The sequence below is a fragment of the Hyaena hyaena genome, unplaced genomic scaffold (assembly GCF_003009895.1).
Source record: "Hyaena hyaena isolate Hyena2069 unplaced genomic scaffold, ASM300989v1 scaffold_695, whole genome shotgun sequence".
Lineage (NCBI taxonomy): Eukaryota > Metazoa > Chordata > Mammalia > Carnivora > Hyaenidae > Hyaena > Hyaena hyaena.
The window spans coordinates 950,054-968,220 of NW_024081326.1; the positions used below are offsets into that span (position 1 = coordinate 950,054).

The 18,167-nt window shown below is 38.5% G+C and overlaps 1 protein-coding gene across 5 annotated transcripts in view; it reads left to right on the plus strand.

Annotated features, from left to right (window-relative positions):
- JMJD1C (jumonji domain containing 1C) overlaps window positions 1-13,942 on the plus strand; it is a 317,069-nt gene extending 303,127 nt beyond the window's left edge. For all 5 annotated transcript variants that reach the window (XM_039217454.1, XM_039217455.1, XM_039217453.1 and 2 more), the window contains 4 exons: window positions 2,245-2,384; window positions 4,773-4,949; window positions 12,767-12,898; window positions 13,224-13,942. In XM_039217454.1, coding sequence (XP_039073385.1) covers window positions 2,245-2,384; window positions 4,773-4,949; window positions 12,767-12,898; window positions 13,224-13,313 — 539 coding nt within the window. In that variant the 3' untranslated portion in view covers window positions 13,314-13,942. The remainder of the gene's footprint in view (window positions 1-2,244; window positions 2,385-4,772; window positions 4,950-12,766; window positions 12,899-13,223) is intronic.
- The last annotated feature ends 4,225 nt before the right edge of the window (window positions 13,943-18,167 follow it).

An 18,167-nucleotide genomic window follows, 5' to 3' on the forward strand; every position in this document is an offset into this window, starting at 1 on the left:
AGTTCAGTGCAGGCTGGCTTTACACCTGCTGCCACACTGAAATTACTATTTCTGCAGCTCTCACAGCATTCAGTTGTTTAAGTGGTTTCAGTGGTCTCTAAATGGCGCTGTTAAACCCTGCCTCTTCTTCAAATGCTGCTTTGGCTTCTATGATACTAGTCCCTTAGTTCTCAACACCTTATGGAATCCCAGGCCTTTCTAGAGTCTGAGAATTTTTTTTTTCTAGTTTGCCTGTACTTCATGTGAAATTCTGTACATTACCCACCTACCACGTACTTCACCAGTTCTATATCTGGAGCCAAGAATATATCTAAATTTAGTGATTAGGTGCTGAGAACATGGGGGTTCATTTATAGTATTCACTCTGCTTTTCTGTGTGTTTGACAGCTTCTGTAAAACACAACCTAAATTCCCCCAAAACTAGAAAATCCTTTTTATACTCTTTATCAGTTTCCTAGATTGACCCTTGATGACAATAGATAAAAACTCTTTGCTCCCCACCCCCCCACCATGGATTTGAGTTGTGCATACTTGGGTTATAGGCTCAGCTCTAATACAGAAATGTGTGAATTGTGGTTCAGATGAGTGTTCTTTTCAAAGCCTCTGATGCTGTGGAAGTAATTAACTCTTTTGTGCCTCATTGTACATCATTCAGATCAACCCCTCTAGCATTTATTTTCTGATACAGATGCTATACCTGCATTTCTCTTCTACTAGTCTTTCATGCCCTTAAATGCTGAGGCTGTTCTTTATCCTTGTTCCTGCACACCTCCAATCTCTCATTTGTAGCATAGTATTGGGTCTTTTGAGAAAATTAGTTTTAATTCTTTGGCTGTCTTTATCTGAAACTTTTGCCATTCTTTATAGATGATCATTTTAAAAAGCGTATTTTTTTAAAAGTATTTTTGTGTATTAATGCTTAAAACACATCAAGAAATACTGACCTACTTAAAGCATATGCTTTTCCTCCATCTGTAATGGCTCTCCTCCTCCCTGGCAGATTCTTTCAGTGTTCCCTCATATTGTCATCTCCTCCTAGAGACCTTCAGTAAAAAAGATAAGCTTTCTCTACCCCAGTAATCCTCCTTCATTTTTTAAATTCACAGAGCCGTAAAATTTAAAGGAAAAAAGAGAAATCATTCTGAGCTTGCCAGTTTATAATTTTGTTAACATACGACATTTGAGAACTGAACCAGTTTTGTGTGCTTCTTGACTCCTGATTGCAGTGACCTCACTGTGGTGTTTTTGCTTATTTTCCTACATGTATTAATCCCCTCTTTTACTCTGTGAGGTCTTGACTGGGTCTTTCTTTAATTCTATTCTTCAGCATTCTAGGACAGTGCCTGGCACACATTGTAAATACTTCATGTCTAAATAAAGAACTCCTTGCAACCAATTTTAAACATAAAAAAGAATTTACTGTTACAAATTAGGAAACATCTGATGTATTCTTTGTAACAACCAATAAATTTCTTTTTCTCTCAAAAAAAACATTTCTTTTAAATGTTCACTGTTAAATCAGGAATTTGTAAAAGTATACATTCCTATGCTTCACTCAGAGATAACCAGTTAACTGTTCCTTTTTCTGTACATACATATAGGTGTTCAGTTTGTCATCATTTTAGAAGAATGGCCTGGTGTTTCTTCAAAATCACAATACATGAAGCATTTGCATTTGATTATAGATTAACATTATATACATATACTCATATATGTATGTATGTGTGTGCATATATATATATAATATGAGATCTCCCAGGAATTCTAAGACATTTTGCTTGGCCATTCATTAGTCATGTCATGGTAATGAACAAACTCCTCCCCCTCACTGAACCTATTTGCTCAAGTCTAAAATAGAGGTCGTGATCCTTGCCTACCTTACCTAAGTAGTTAGCAGTGGTCATGAAAGTCTTTAGTCAGTTATGAAATGCTATATGCGTACAAATTACTATTATGACCATCCCCTTGGGACAGGAAGAAAGTTGGTAAAGTTTGAGTTAGAAGTCCTTGAGTGTTTTAGGTCTTATTCTTTGGTTTTCAGAAAACAAATGATCTGAGAAAGTTACTGTTACTCTATCCCTCCTTAGACAAGGTCAGTGTTTTCTGTTCCATAATAGTCTGTTTACCTCCTTTAAGAGTGCTGATCTGGTCAGGCACTGTGCTGCTCTGATAGGTCAGTTCCAGGACACTTGGCTCTCTGGTGGTCTTCATTGGCCAATTTGAAAATATTCTCCTTTGTTGCAGGAGTACTCAAGAAATTTGAGGAAGAAGATCTGGATGATGTTTTAAGAAAACGATTGAAGGACTCAAGTGAAATACCTGGTGCTCTGTGGCATATTTATGCAGGAAAGGACATTGACAAGATAAGGGAATTTCTTCAAAAGGTATAAATTAGGCTGCAAATAGTGTACTTCTTCACCTTGAGCAGGGACTTAGTAAGGTTTTCTTCTGTACGTTTATTTATTTTGAAAGAGAAGAGAGAGAGAGAGAGCACGACTAGGGGCAGGGGAGGGAGAATCCCAAGCAAGTTCCCTGCTGTCAGTGTAGAGCCCAGCACGGGGCTTGATCCCACAAACTGTGAGATCATGACCTGACCCAAAATCAAGAGCTGGACACTTAACCAACTGAGCCACCCAGGTGCCCCAAGGACTTGGTAATTTTTTTTTAATGTTTATTTATTTATTTTGAGAGAGAATCCCAAGCAGGCTCCACATTGTCAGCACAAAGCCCAGTGCAGGGCTTGAACTTGTGAACCATGAGATCATGACCTGAACCAAAGTCCGGAGTCAGACACTTAACCAACTGAGCCACCCGATGCCCCTAGGAGTTTTTAATGTAACTTCATTTATCATCCAGCAACATAAGATCATTAAATAAATTTTACTTCAAGAGAGGACAGGATTTCTTGTTACTGTTGGAAGCCAGAAACTCCTTTCTCCTGCTCCTTTTAAAGCCCACTTCATGTTGAGGTATTTGAATGGCAAACTGCTTCTCGGTTGTTAGTGCTCCCCTATCTCCTTATAGTAAAGAACTAATCTGTTGATGAGTCAGATGTTTCCCTTGGCGAAAGGTAGTGAAAATACAGGATATAAAAATTAATATATCATAGAAACATCTTAAAAAGGTAGGATCTTTATTTTTTTTAATATAATTGATAGTTTTGGCTGTTGACCTAGGCAGTAATTCTGCTCTTTACAACATCGATTGCTCTGTTATACTTATTTGAATAGACTGAAATTTTGAGTAATCATACCTTTTAGTTAAATACTGAATTGAAAGTGACATAGTAATCTAAAATAATTAGTTCAACCCTTTGCTCAAATATTTGCTAAATTTGCAATTATAAGGATTTCTTGCAAGGGACCATCATCGCTGCTTTTCTTATTATACTTCATTTTCTTTCAGGATGGACTTAAGGTTTGTCTCTGGTCAGTATGAAGTGAAGGAGCTGTAGCTCTGTACCTACTGTCTTATCCCAGAATACCTACCAGTATTTTATTTTAAAATGTTATAAAGTAAATAAATTAATATTATAAATTATGCTTTTTAAAGCAGAAGATTATTTCACTGAAGTAAAAGAGTCCCTTGAAATTGATTTGTCAAAGATTAAAAGGTTAGCAATATAAAGGTATTTACCTTTGTACTGACCATTATTATTTTTTAAAATTTTTTATATGTATTTGAGAGACAGAGACAAAGCATGAGTAGGGGAGGGCCAGAGAGAGAGGGAGACACAGAATCTGAAGCAGGCTCCAGGCTCTGAGCTGTCAGCACAGAGCCCGACGTAGGGCTGAACTCAGGAGCCATGAGATCATGACCTAAGCCAAAGTCAGACTCAGTGACTTACTGAGTCTCCCAGGCGCCCCTGTACCTACTTTTAAAAAAAGAGCAAGGGGCGCCTGGGTGGCTTAGTCGGTTAAGCGACCGACTTTCGCTTAGGTTATGATCTCGCGGTTCGTGGGTTCGAGCCCGCGTCGGGCTCTGTGCTGACTGCCAGCTCAGAGCCTGGAGCCTGTTTTGGAGTCTGCGTCTCCCTCTCTCTCTGACCCTCCCCTGCTCACGCTGTCTCTCTCTGTCTGTCCTAGAAATAAATAAAAATATAAAAAAAATAAAAAAGAGAGCAAGATCAGGAAGTGTTTTGGAAGTCCATACATAGGGATGTTTTGGCTCTTGGAAAAAAAGCTACTAAACTAAGCTTTTCCTAATCTCTGTGCTATACTCTTGAAATAATGGCAAAGAAGAAACCAAATGGATAGAAACTTCATGGGGCAAAGAAGAGATGAGAAGGTAGTACGGGGGTTTTTAGGTGGCTCAGCCAGTTAAACATCTGAGTCTTGACATTGATTTCTGCTCAGGTCTCATGGTTCAGAAGATCAAACCCCTCAGGGCTCTGCGCTGTCCATGTGGTGCCTGCTCAGGATTCTCTCCCTCTCTCTTTCTCTGCCTTTCCTCTACACTCACTTATTCTCTATCTCTCTCAAAAGAAACACATATTTTTTAAAAAGATGATATAGTATGATTCACTTTATTAACAGAATGTGTGCAATATTGTTTCAATATCCTTTGGCTTTTCAGATTGTTGTAGAATATTTTCTTTAACTTATGTGCACACATTGTTCATAGGATATTAAGAACAAAAGATTGTTAACGTTCTAACAAAAAAAGGTAGTTATTGAGTTATTGTAAAGAAAATTGAAATTTAACTGAATAGGATTTACCATTTCCCTTACTTAAAATAGAGGTATACATATTAATTTTAATCTGTATTGCAGATTTCAAAAGAACAAGGCCTTGAAGTTCTACCGGAACATGATCCAATACGTGACCAAAGCTGGTATGTGAACAGAAAGCTCCGCCAAAGACTGCTTGAGGAATATGGAGTCAGAACCTGCACACTCATTCAGTTCCTCGGTGATGCCATTGTCGTACCAGCAGGAGCACTCCATCAGGTATAGACAGACTTCTTTCTAACACCTCTATTTACTGAAAGAACCAATTTTGAAAAAAGGAATTGTTGTGATAAGAGAATGACCTGCACCCAGTTTGCTTTCCTTAAGGACTCACTAAAATACCTTTCCAGTGCTTGAAGAGATCTGATGTAAATAAATGGTTTGAGAACTGAAATTATTTTAACATGAGCCAGATTTCTATTTTTGTATTATTTCTGGGTTAGTGGATTGAAATCTAATTTTTAAGGGGAAAAAGAGATACTATATATTCAGTTCCTGATAGTGAGACTTAACACTCAAGTTATTAATAAGACTTAAGAGATCACACATTTTCTAAGGTGCCAAATTGAGCAGAAGAAAGTATTGACTAGATCGTTCCAAAATTCAGGCTTTTCAGGGCGCCTGGGTGGCTCAGTCGGTTAAGTGTCTGACTTCAGCTCAGGTCATCTCACAGTTCATGGGTTTGAGCCCCACATCGGGCTCTGTGCTGACAGCTAGCTCAGAGCCTGGAGCCTGTTTCAGACTCTGTTATCTCCCTCACTCTGACCCTCCCCTGCTTACACTGTCTGTGTGTGTGTCTCTCTCTCTCTCAGAAATAAATAAAACATAAAAAAAACCAATAAGCTATTAAAAAAAATCAGACTTTTGTGTAACTCCAACCTTGATAGTTTGCTAACATAGCAACAATGTTTCCGAAGAAAGATGGTATGTGATTTTCATAGCTATTGACCCACAAAATTTAGAAACTAAAATTCCTTATCTTTGCTTCTGTGGCTTGGCTATGTGGCACTTTGCACAATGGCATGTTATAGTGGGCATGGAGGATTGGATTAAAAGCATACAGTGGATTCCTATAAATAGACTGGAGCTACTGTGGACTGGGTTAGCCCTCATAGTAACAAAGTGTGTAGAGGAATGCCAAGAACCCAAAAAGCTAGTTTGCCTCAAAGTTAATTCCCCACTTTTTTATCACCTGGTAATTGAGATGTATATCATGTGTACTTCTACATAAAACAAGGAAGGTTTTCCACATTTTATGTAACCATATATATGCAGTTACTGCCTATGTAGTATTGTGGCACTATTATACCACAAATACTCCATGAATGATAATAGCTGCTTAGTTTTTAATATGTCAAGTTCAGGGCTAGATTTATTATTCTTAAGTATCAAATGGCATTTATGATAGTAAAACACAAACATAAATACACCTGTTTCAATACAATAATTAATTAATTAATGTATTAATTGGTGCATTATTTATGTTAAATTGTTTTATTGTCCCATGGTCAATGATCATTTCAGAGATGTTTATGACTCAAGTTTATTTTTTTTATTAATTTTTCTTGTTTTTTATTCATTTATTTATTTTGAGAGAGAAAATGTGAGTGAGAGAGGAGCAGAGTGAGGGAGAGAGAGAAGCCCAAGCTCGAACCCACTAACAGTGAGATCATGACCTAAGCAGAAACCAAGAGTTAGACACTCAACTGACTGAACCACCCAGGTGCCTCTGTGATTAAAGTTTAAATGGGATTCACCCCACATACCACTTTTTTGCCTTCTAGTCCCTTAGCAGAAAAGAGCTAATCAGTAACAAAAAAGTAAAATACCCTCAATGGAGCAGTCTATTTAAGAGAATAGTGCAATGAATCTTTTTGTAAATAGAAGTAATTCTTTGATAATACCGAACAGGTTCCCCTAAAAATCCTTACATATTTTACTTATCCAGTATCTACTTTTCTTTAAGCTAATAAATTGGACAGTGTAGTTTTTTAAATTGAGGCATAATTTTATATATGTGCAGTTCTATAAGTTTTGACAAATATATAGTGAGGTAACAACACAGCAAAATAGTGAACACTTACATCACTCCTAAAAATTCCCTTCTGCCTCATTTTCGTCAACTTTTCCTGTCTGACATTCCAGCAACCACTTGTTTCCTCCTATAGTTCTCTATAGGACTCTGTTAGAGTGTCCTGTGATATGTCACCTTAGAGTCTGACTTCTCTTATTCAACATGTAATACATTTGAGATTCATCCATGTTGTGTGTATCAGTATTTGGTTCCTTTTTGATTGCTGGGTTGTTCAATGTATAAATGTGATTTTTTAAATCCACTTACCAATTAAAAGAATATTAGGGTGGTTTCCAGCTGGGGATAGCAGTAAGTAAAGCTACCACTTATTGTCAGTTTTGTTTGTAAGCATTTGAATACGTGTGTATTGGTATCTCATTGTACTTCTAATTTACATTTTCTTAATAACCAACTATGTTTAGCATCTTTTCATGTGCTTATTTGCTATCATTTCTATGTTTTTGTAAATGTGTGTTCAGATATTTTGTATGTTTTTGCAGTTGGGTTTTCTTTTTTCTTACTGAGTTTGGAGTGTTCTTAACTAGTTTATAAGCCCTTATCTGATATGTGCTTAGCAAATATGTTCTGATCTGTGGCTTGTCCTTACATTTTCTTAATGGTGTCTTCTAAAGAGAAGTGTTTTAATTTTGATGAAGTTCAGGTGATGAGTTTTTTTCTTCCCTGTATCATACTTTTATTATTGTTGTAACTCCAGAATCTTTGAGTAGCCCAAGATGACAAATATATTCTTACATTTTCTTCTAGAAGCTTTGTTGTTGTTAGTCTTAAATTTAGGTCTGTGACTAATTTTTAGTGAACTTTTGTACACAGTGCAAAGTATTGGACCAAGATTTGTTTGTTTTCTTCTGTTTTGGAGGATTTTTTTTGGCATATGAACATTTCAGTTCTAGTACTTGAACATTTAAGTTCTAGTACTACCTGTTGAAAGGACTATTTTCAAACAATTTTTATTTTGAAATGTAATATTTATATGATTTTTAAGAATTCAAACAGTACAAAGGGATCACAGTAAAAATTCAGTCTTTTTCTCACCTTTGCCTCCAGCTCCTCTCCTTCAGAGGTAACCACTGTTACCACAGAGATTTCATGCAATGTGCATGTCTCTGCTGCTGTTTCTTTGTGGGGAGAGAGCCATGTTTTCTCAAAATAGTAGGCACAGTGATCCTGTTAAAAAGCTTTGTTCATACAACACTCCACTCAAATCTTCACCAGGCCATAAATGATCTTTATTTATATCCTGTCCATTGTCTCATGTGTACACACGTGCACTCGTGCACGTACACACACACACACAAACTCTCTCTCTCTGTCTCTCTCTCTCTCTCTCTCTCACTCACTCTCACTCTCACTCTCTCACTGCCTTCCTCCCCTACTTCTCTCTCCTTACTTCTCTCTGGCACCCTGCCGGCCATCTCTTTAGTTTTCATGTACACCATGCATGTTCGTACCCGAGGGCCTTTGTACTTGCTAATCCTTTGGCCTGGAATTCTTTTTTTGGATATCTGTTGTAAGACTTCCTTCTTAACATTTCTTTAAAGGCTTTATTTGCTCAAATGTCACCTTCCTCTGAGGTTTCCCCTGATGCCCTAGTTTTAAACTGCAAATTGTGTCTCCCAATTCCCTGTCATCTCCCCTGCTCTATTTTCCTCCATTTAATCATCACCTAATATTATTCATAATTACTTTGTTTATTGTCTTTTAATCCCTACTGGAATAGAAGGTTCATGAGGACAGAACTTTGTTTTCCATAGCTCTCTCCCATGTTTAGAATAATGCATTTGAATATTTTTAAGTCCTGACAGCTTGAAAATATGTTCTCATATACAACATGTTTTCACACAGGTACAGATGAAAACAAAGTTATGATTTTCCACAATTTATATATATTATGCCCTTTGACAGACATGTAAATTTTGGACTCATCCTATATGTGTCTTCTCTGGCTACTTCAGAAAGTTTACTTGGGTTAGAATCTAACTTCCAATTATGACTATACATATAAGTACATAGAAAAACATGCTTTCTTTTGAGCTGGGTAGAAATATCACTTGGATTCTAGAGAGCAAATTTCACTGTAGATTTCTAGAGTATAAGAGACATTCCACCCCAGTACGCTGAGGCAGGGTGGGTAGCCAAGACTGGCAGATGCTAGTCTAAGCTCTGCTGCTAGGCTCGTGGAATGTTCAGGATGCCCGCCCCCCGGCAGATTGTGGCATAGAATTGCCAGCTATAAGCACAATAATTTCTGTCTTCTTTTCCTTATGTGGTGTGATAATGACAGCATGGTTATTTGTACTCTGTTGAAAGGGTGTTGTCCATGACTCACAAGTGATGATAACGTGGTTTTGAGAGAAAATTAAAAGGAAATAAGAACTCTCTGTTCACAATACTAACTTGGATTTGAGATATATTACCATTTACAACTAATTTAGTCCTTAGTGGTCATGAAAACTTTTCAGTGATGACTTCATTTCCAAGAGACTACAGGTATAGCCCTTAAAATAAACCCAGACTCTAAATTAGTGCATCTTGTGCTTTAACATACATCAGAATTTCCTAGAGGGCTTAATAAAACACTGCTGGATCCCATCCCTAGAATTTCTGATTCAGTGGGTCCAAGAGGGACCTGAGATTTTGCATTTCTAACAAGTTCCCAGGTGATGCTGATGTTACTCTGAGGACCATGCTTTGAAAACCATGCAGATAAGAAGCCCTTGCAAATCCAGGGCATCTATCAGAAAATGGCTTTGATAATTTGATACATTGTATTCTTTGGTTTGTCATCAGTGAGCACTTTGAGAAGCCAAGCTGAGGGAAAATATCATTGCCACAACTTTCCCTGTGTATTAAAAAGTACTCTATAATTGCAGGCTTATCTTCAGTGGGCAAACATGACCAAATCTGTAAAAGCCAGGTAGATCATTAGATGGAGCAGGTGGGCCTTTGCCCCCAGGATGTACTTGGGCTTAGCTCTAGTACCCTGATGTTCATAGTGGCCTCTATTTTAAAAAGAAACTTTTTTTCTTCTTTTTTAAAGCCACAGGGGTGCTCAGTGGCTCAAGTCAGTTAAGCGTCTGACTCTTGGTTTTGGCTCAGGTCATGATCTCACAATTTGTGAGATCAAGCCCTGTGTTGGGCTCTGGGCTGACAGCATAGAGCCTGCTTGGGATTCTCTCTCCCTTCTCTTTCTCCCTCTCTCTGCTCCTCCACCACTCATACATGTACCCTCTTTTTCTGTCTCAAACGTTATTTTTTTAAAAAGCCACAAAATCTTCAATGATAAATTTGTCCTTAACTATTTATCTTGTGTTTAGTCATTTGTAGTGAGTTTCTAATATTGCTAGTTGTGAATTCACTGCATTCATAATGCTGAAAGGACTTTGGCAAAATCTTTCACTCTTAAGCTCTTACAAGTCACTTGTGTATAGTCACATTGGCAAGATAATCTGTGGAAACAAAGAGTTAGTTACATTTTCTTAACATTACCTATCTATGATTATAGTTGGTCCTGAAGGCAAGTATGAATAAGACAGTTTGTCAAGAAGTTGAAATGTAAGTGACTCAAAGATGGACCCAAAGGGGAGATAAGTGGAATGAGGAGGTAAAATGTGTTCTTGACTCTTCACACTAACCTCTGAGCCTTTATGTAAAATATATCAGGTTAAGGTCATTAGAAAACATAATGGTGTTTTTTAAGTTTAGTTAGAGAGAGAGAGAGCGAGAGAGTGGAGTAGGGGCACAGAGAGAGGAACAGAGAATCCCAAGCAGGCTCTTTGCTGTCAACAGTTGTGGGGCTCAATCTTATGAACTGTGAGATCATGACCTCAGCCGAAGTCAGATGCTTACCCGACCGAGCCACCCAGGAGCCCCGAAAACATGATAGTATTTATAAGCAATAATAAAAGTCATGGTCCTAAAAGTGATTTTAACACAATCATAAACTGGTAGAACTAACAGATTCAACTTTTTCAGAACTCTGGAATTTAAGCCAAATTTATATCAACCAGGGGACTGCTTAGTGAAGAAAAGGACAGCTGATTTGGATGTTTAAGATAATCTCTGGCAGGGCATTGCCTGACTATAGATAATGGAACAGTGATCACACCCAACAAAGAACACAGTCTTAACAAAAATTGTGTTGAAAAGTCACAAAAGAACTAGATGACTCCAGCCTTCAGCAGTCAGCAGCAAACCCTAAGGCACAGGGAGAATCTTATTTCCGGGAACCACATTATAATGTTTAGGTGTCCAGTTTTCAGCAAAAAGTTACAAGGCATAAACAGAAACCATAAAGTAGGGCCTAATAACGGGGAAAACAGTTGGCATAGATTGTCCCTCCTCAAGGAAGCCCACACATTGGGCTTACTAGACACAGATATTAAGTCATCTGTCATAAATGTACTCAGAGAGCTAAAGGAGTCTGGTAAAGAAAATGAGGAAGATGACGTATGAATAAAATTCAAATATTAATGAAGAGAAAAATTATAAGTAGATGCAGACATGCTAAAAGGTACATGGCAGAAGTTTTGAAGGCTTAATCCCCACGGCATGTTCAGAAAAGTAAAAGGACATTTGGAGAGTGTATGCCGAACTGAGTTAACATAGGACTGAGCATGCTGGACTGAGTTAATACAGGCCTATAAAGCATCTGTCAGACAAGATGTCCCAGGAGCTGGCTTCCTGTTGGCTTGCCATTTGTCGGCTGATTTCTCTGGAACAGGCACCGAACTTCTCCATCATTTCCTGTTCTGTGAAATAGAGCATCTGTTCTAGACACATAGTGAAGATCCAGTGAGTCTGTGTAGCAGTGCTGAGATTGTGAGGCATCACTGTGCTCATCCTACGGAAGAGCCAACAACCTAATGATTAAAGGAAGAGAATGTTTATATGTGCGACCAAGCTACAGTAGAGGCACAGTGCTGAGCTTCAGGAGCTCTGCAGACGTGAGCAGCTGTTCAGGTGGACATAATGCCCAAAGGGGATTCCAGCACCTTTGGCATCCAGCACTCCGTCATCAGATTTTTTTCACAGTCCTCTCTTCCCCATTTACTCTTCTCTCTTCTCACACCTCCCAATTAAACTTCTTTTCACCTTTAAAAATTAGAATTAATTTTAACGTTTAGTTTTCAGTTATTTCTCCTTTCCCAGGAATTTTATGATATCTGTCACTATCACTGCAAGACCTAGAATATCACAAAAATCTAGACTAGATCAGCTTGGTCCTTTCTCTGTCTTTATACTAAGCATTAATAAAAAACAATTCCAAGAAATAGTGAAATACCAAGTCAGTTTGTACATGGTGTATAAATAACATAAAATTGGCTTCTTGTGAAAACCATTTAGTCAGGGGAGGCATCAGTTACAGTAATATTGCCACTAGAGACTGAAGGTATCTTCAGTTGTTTAATTTGAAAGGCACAAATAAAATCCTAGGATAATTCGAAAACTGTCATGAGCAATAGATCTGTCTGAAAACTGTCTGGAACTGGGTTTCTTCTCATTTTTTTCACAAACTAAATTTCATTTCTCTTGCTTTTAACCTACTCTCTTATTGTAAAAATTAACAGTGAAATGACAAATGCTGAAACCAAAGGAACCACAACAAACATCAGATTGTTTGCACCGAACAGGAAAACAGATCCTGTCAGCTGCACTTTTTTTTTTTTTTTTTTTTTTGGTAACACCACAAAATCTACCATGACAAAATTGGTAATTTAGAATCTGATTATTGGCCTGTCTGAAGGATTCCTGGAAAAGTTCTTTTCATCATTTAAAAATATTCCATTTACACAGTCCCTCCACATGAAAGCTTTTCAGTGATAGAACTCTCATAAAAGTATGGTGTTCTGCTTTGAAATGCATTTGATGTTCAGGAGAAAATAAGTTCTCTGGTACTGCTGCCTCCTAAGATTTATGTTTTACTGTTTTGTTTTGGGGATAGGTACAGAATTTTCACAGCTGTATTCAGGTAACTGAAGACTTTGTGTCTCCAGAACATCTTGTACAGTCATTTCATTTAACACAGGAACTGAGACTTTTGAAGGAGGAAATCAATTATGATGATAAACTACAGGTAGGAGATGAATTTTCTAACTGGCTCCTGTTCTGTGTGCCTTTTATATTCGGGAATAGGATACACGCATAACAGCTTAGGCAATTATTGCCCAGTTTGTCACATTAGGATAACAACCACAGCTTAACAACAGTACAGTATGCATTTAATTATATGATTTTCAGTGGCCCTTATTTTAACTTTGTTTAACATTTTTCTAACTTTGACATTTGTTTTATTTTGAATTCATCTTTCCCTTGTTAAGAAAAAAAATTTTAATATAGTAGTTTTTATTTGTTAATTTATCTCCAGCTTAAGTGATTAGAAATATCAACATCTCTTTCAGGTTAAAAATATATTGTATCATGCAGTTAAGGAAATGGTGAGAGCTTTGAAGATACATGAAGATGAAGTAGAAGATCTGGAAGAAAATTAGGTGTGGTCCAGTTTGATATTTTTAGGCCATTGAACTGTAATTACTCTCGAATGATGATATGTATGCACATTGACTTAAGCTTCATAAAACCATCAGTGCCAAGAAATTCTCTTTTGTAGCAATTACTTGTTACTGATACCGCAGCAGTATAGCATAAGTCACAGTTCCTGTGATTCAATGTTAGTAATGAAAACAAGCTAAATTTAAAAAACAGCACTTCATAGCTGTTTTTGTATCATAGTGTATATGATGTTTGTGAAAATGCCAGATTTAAAATGATGTATTTATTTTTGACAAAAAAAAACCCCACAAAATTCTATGCTATATTGTTGATCAAGTGTAAATGTGACCTTGTACAGTTTACTAAAATAACTGATATTTTTCACTACATTGAGACAGTTACTGTGAGAAGAGGACACAAAACACCAGCTATTGCCTGCATTTGGGAAATTGCTGAATCGCACAGCATTCATGTCATAATCAGAAATTACTGCCAAATAATTGTAAAATTTGTAAAATATGAAGTATATAAAGTAGATACTAAATACGGACACTTCAATATTTTGTTGAAGCTATTGACTGTACAATTTAACATTTTCAAAAGTTGTAATTTATTTAAAATTGTCTCATTTTGGTAAAATTTATGTGAACTTTTAAAGCTAAATATTAAACTTAATATGCTATGTAAATATATACATATATACATTTAATGATGTATTTTTTTAAAACATTGGCTTGCTTTTATTTGTTAAAAGTGCAAGTGTTACATATGGCTTTGTACATTAAAGTTGAAAGGGGTTTTACATTTTCCATTAAAAGGACTTTATCAAAAAAATGGCCTGTTCCAGAGTTCTTCCTTTTATGACGCGCATACTACCAAAGGTTCATCATCATGACGACTGCTAAGCGTTTTCTTACAACGTTCTCTTCTGGGACATTTTTCCTTTGTTTTAGACGTTTCCTGCTTTTCTTCAGACTTCATGGGCCATCACAGGTGCCTCAACTTCTTTGTCCTGTGGCACAACTGAAAAAAGGAATACAGGTAACTATCATTTGTTATTTATGAACAGGTTTTCATTGAAAGAACGCACACATGGATTTTAAAAATCATGATTATGAGCGTATGTGGTCAGTTTCAAGTAAGTGTTTTTCACAACAGAGACCGCTGATGCTATAGCTCTGGGGGTGGGAGGAAGGCAGGGAAGCGGTGGCAGGAGGGAGGCTTTAGCCTGACGTCAGCTGGTCTGGGTGGAATAGATGTTCTGCTACTGTGTGACCTTGGTGAGTTGCTTCAGTTCAGAGTCTTGGGTTTAATAGTTTTTACCAGCTGGTTACTTTGAGGCTCATATAGACGTATCCATTTGAATGTTCCTGGAAACAGGTAGTTCCCCATGACACCCGCAGGATACTGAAGGGACAGGCTTTTTTCTCATCTGAAAGCACATAGTTGTTTTTGGTTTTTTTTTTTTAAAGTAAGTAGCCCAGGGTGTGACCTTTGAAATTAGTTTTTCCCATTGTTTATATCTACCATCTTTAATTTTTCTTTTTTTTTTTTTTTTTTAATATTTTTTTATTTTATTTCTAGGAGAGACACAGCGTGAGCAAGGGAGGGTCAGAGAGAGAGGGAGACACAGACTCTGAAATAGGTTCCAGGCTCTGAGCTGGCAGTCAGCACAGAGCCCGACGCGGGGCTCGAACCCACGAACCACGAGATCATGACCTAAGCGAAAGTCGGACGCTTAACCGACTAAGCCACCTAGGCGCCCCGTTGTCTTGTTTATTTTTGATCAAGAGTGCAAGTCGGGGAGGGACAGAGAAAGAGGAAGACAGGAACCAAAGCAGAGTCCAGGCTCTGAGCTGCCAGCACGGAGCCCCATGTGGGGCTCGAACTCACTAACCATGAGATCATGACCTGAGCTGAAGTCAGACATTTAACCAACTGAGCCACCCAGCTGCCCTTTATATCTACCATCTTTTAGCTCCATGTGGGCTTTTATGTCACCTCCTCCAGGCAATATTCAGCCAGGAATATGAGCAGTTACGTGGGATGTTAATGGGATGGATGAGGACTGCTCGGCTAGAAACACTGGGCTGAGGAATAGTTGAAAAGATTATGTGAATCTTCTACTTTTCAAAACGTGTTTCAATGCATGTAAATGGTACTTGCTGCTTAATACTTTCAAGAGTCCCATCTGATTTAATTTTGCTGTGAAATTCAAGCCCGAGGTATTAATTCTAGAGTAGACTGCCTATTGGTCTTCTGAAGTCTTCCAAGAACCTAAAGTCTCGTGATTTCCTTCCAAAAGGTTTCAAAAGGTTTTGCTGCTTTTACTGTTGTTTGAGCCACTTTTAACCATACTACACCCCCTACAGAGAGGCTGAAACTAAGGCAGGTCAAGCTCAGCGGCGTGGCTTTCAAAACAAACTCCTCTGATAAAGAGTATTCTCTCCATGGTCTGAATTCCATGCTAGTGACCTAATTCTTGAGAAGGCAGGGTGGAGAGAGTAGACTCTTATAAGGCTTCATCATTAAAGACTTTTGACTCTCTGGAGGGCTGTGAGTTGTGTTACTGATCATGTCCCTGGTGGAGCAATTCCTGTTTACTTTGTTCCCTCCGCCCTTTCAGCTCTGATCCTTCTCACCTATGAAACCATCTGAGCTTGTGTTCCCTCCAGTGATCGAGTACGGAATAAATGTGTAAAATAATCTCAGAAGCTTCAAGAAGACTTTCTACAGGGAACCCTGTGCTAAATATTTAGATCCCTCCCATTTTAATTTGGACTTGAATATGAATTCTTTTTCCTAATGAATTACATGAATGCAAATCCATTTCCCTTCTGCCAGCACATTCTGGGATTGGAACACCCATAAAATGTCTCATTCTTGCCACTTCCCTTGATAGATGGAATATGGGTTTGGCGATATCTGTGTAAGATTAGTGAGCTTCAGAAGAAAAATGTGCTCTCATACATTTACTTTGCTTGTTCTGTGTACACATACAGTGATGTAAATGTAGCATTTTCTATTCCTTTTTTTTTTTTTTTTTTTTTTTTTAACATTTATTGTTGAGAGAGCACAAGCAGGGGAGGGGCAGAGAGGGAGGGAGACATGGAAATGAAGGAGGCTCCAGGCTCTGGGCTGTCAGTACAGAGCCTGATGCGGGGCTCAAACCCACGAACCGCAAGATCATGATCTGAGCCAAAGTAAGACGCTTCACCAACTGAGCCACCTGGGCGCTCCCTTTTGGATTTTTTTTTTTTTTTAAGCATTTTCTATTTCTAGATGCCAACCTATCAAAGATAATCTCCCAGACCAGATCAGGAACATTGGCCATGGAAGAGGGGGAAGTTAATTATTTAATTTCCATTCTACAACTATTCAGTATACTGTGCACTCTGCTGAACATTGGGGCCTAGCAAGTGGGCAGGATTCAGACTCAAGTGATGACATCCCTAGTTACACAGTAATTAACCTTGATAGTGACACCTTCAAACTGAGTAGTATATAAAGTAGTTTGGCTCTCACAGAAATCAACCTGGTTCTTTCAATGAAAGCAAAGTTCTTTCAAACAAAAATGAAATGTTGGTGAGCCCCAGGTCACTGGCTGCACACAGAGTGGGTTCCCTTTCCTGACGGGAGATTTTCACAGCTGACTTAAGCTGTTCACTCAGTTCTCTGTAAATGAGCCAACAGCTGCAGTTAAGACGGGAGGAGTGCCTGTCTTCCGTGTCTTGTCTTATGAAAAAGACGTCAGCCCTGGGGTCAGTGGAGGGCAAATCAAGAGTGTGTGCTGTCTGTGTGGGTCACAGCTGGACTCCAATTTTGAGAGGAGGTACATTCCGAGGACAAATGAGCCCAACAATGCTCTTCTGTCTCCTGGTCTTTGACCCCAGATTTGACACACATGATGAAAAGATTGGGGAGCTGGGTTGGTGAACAAATGAAAATGAAGAAGTGCAAAACAAGTTGGAGAGGCAGCATGGGGTTTGCCAACGTAGTGAGGATGGTAACCGATTCAGAGGTCCTGCCAAGCTAGTAGAGAATACAAGGGGGTGGGGAGGAGGGGCACGGAATATAAGATCAATGCTAATATTTTGTTAGCAAACTTCTTCCCAGATGTAAAGGGGAAAAACATTCTATAATTAGAACATTTCAGGAAAGGAAAGTGAATCCCGTCACAATCCGTTCCTAAAACTCCCTGCACTATGCCGGTAAAAACCACAGGACTTTCAAAGGAGGAAAAATGAGGATCTGGGCATAATAATTGAAAAACTTCTTATCAGGGGTGCCTGGGTGGCTCAGTCAGTCAAGCGTTCAACTTCACCTCAGGTCATGATCTTCTGGTTCGTGGGTTCGAGCCCCGCATCGGGCTCTGTGCCAACAGCTCAGCCTGGCGCCTGCTTCAGATTCTGTGTCTCCTCTCTCTGACCCTCCCCTGCTCGCCCTCTCTCTCTCTCTCAGAAATAAAACATTTAAAAAAATTTTTGTAAGCTGTAGGGTTGAATTTTTTTTTTTTAAATCAGTGACACATTTGATTTTTTTATTTTTTAAACATTTTTTAAATGTTTTATTTCTGAGAGAGAGACAGCATGAGCAGGGGAGGGTCAGAGAGAGAGGGAGACACAGAATCTGAAACAGGCTCCAGGCTCTGAGCTAGAGATAAGCACAGAGCCCGACGCAGGGTTCGAACCCACGAACTGTCTGATCATGACCTGAGCTGAAGTCAGACGCTTAACCAACTGAGGCACACAGGCGCCCCTCAGTGACACATTTTAAAAAGTGAGTCCAGAGCACCTGGGTGGCCCAGTTGGCTAAGCGTCCGATTCAGCTCAGGTCATAACCTCACGATTTGT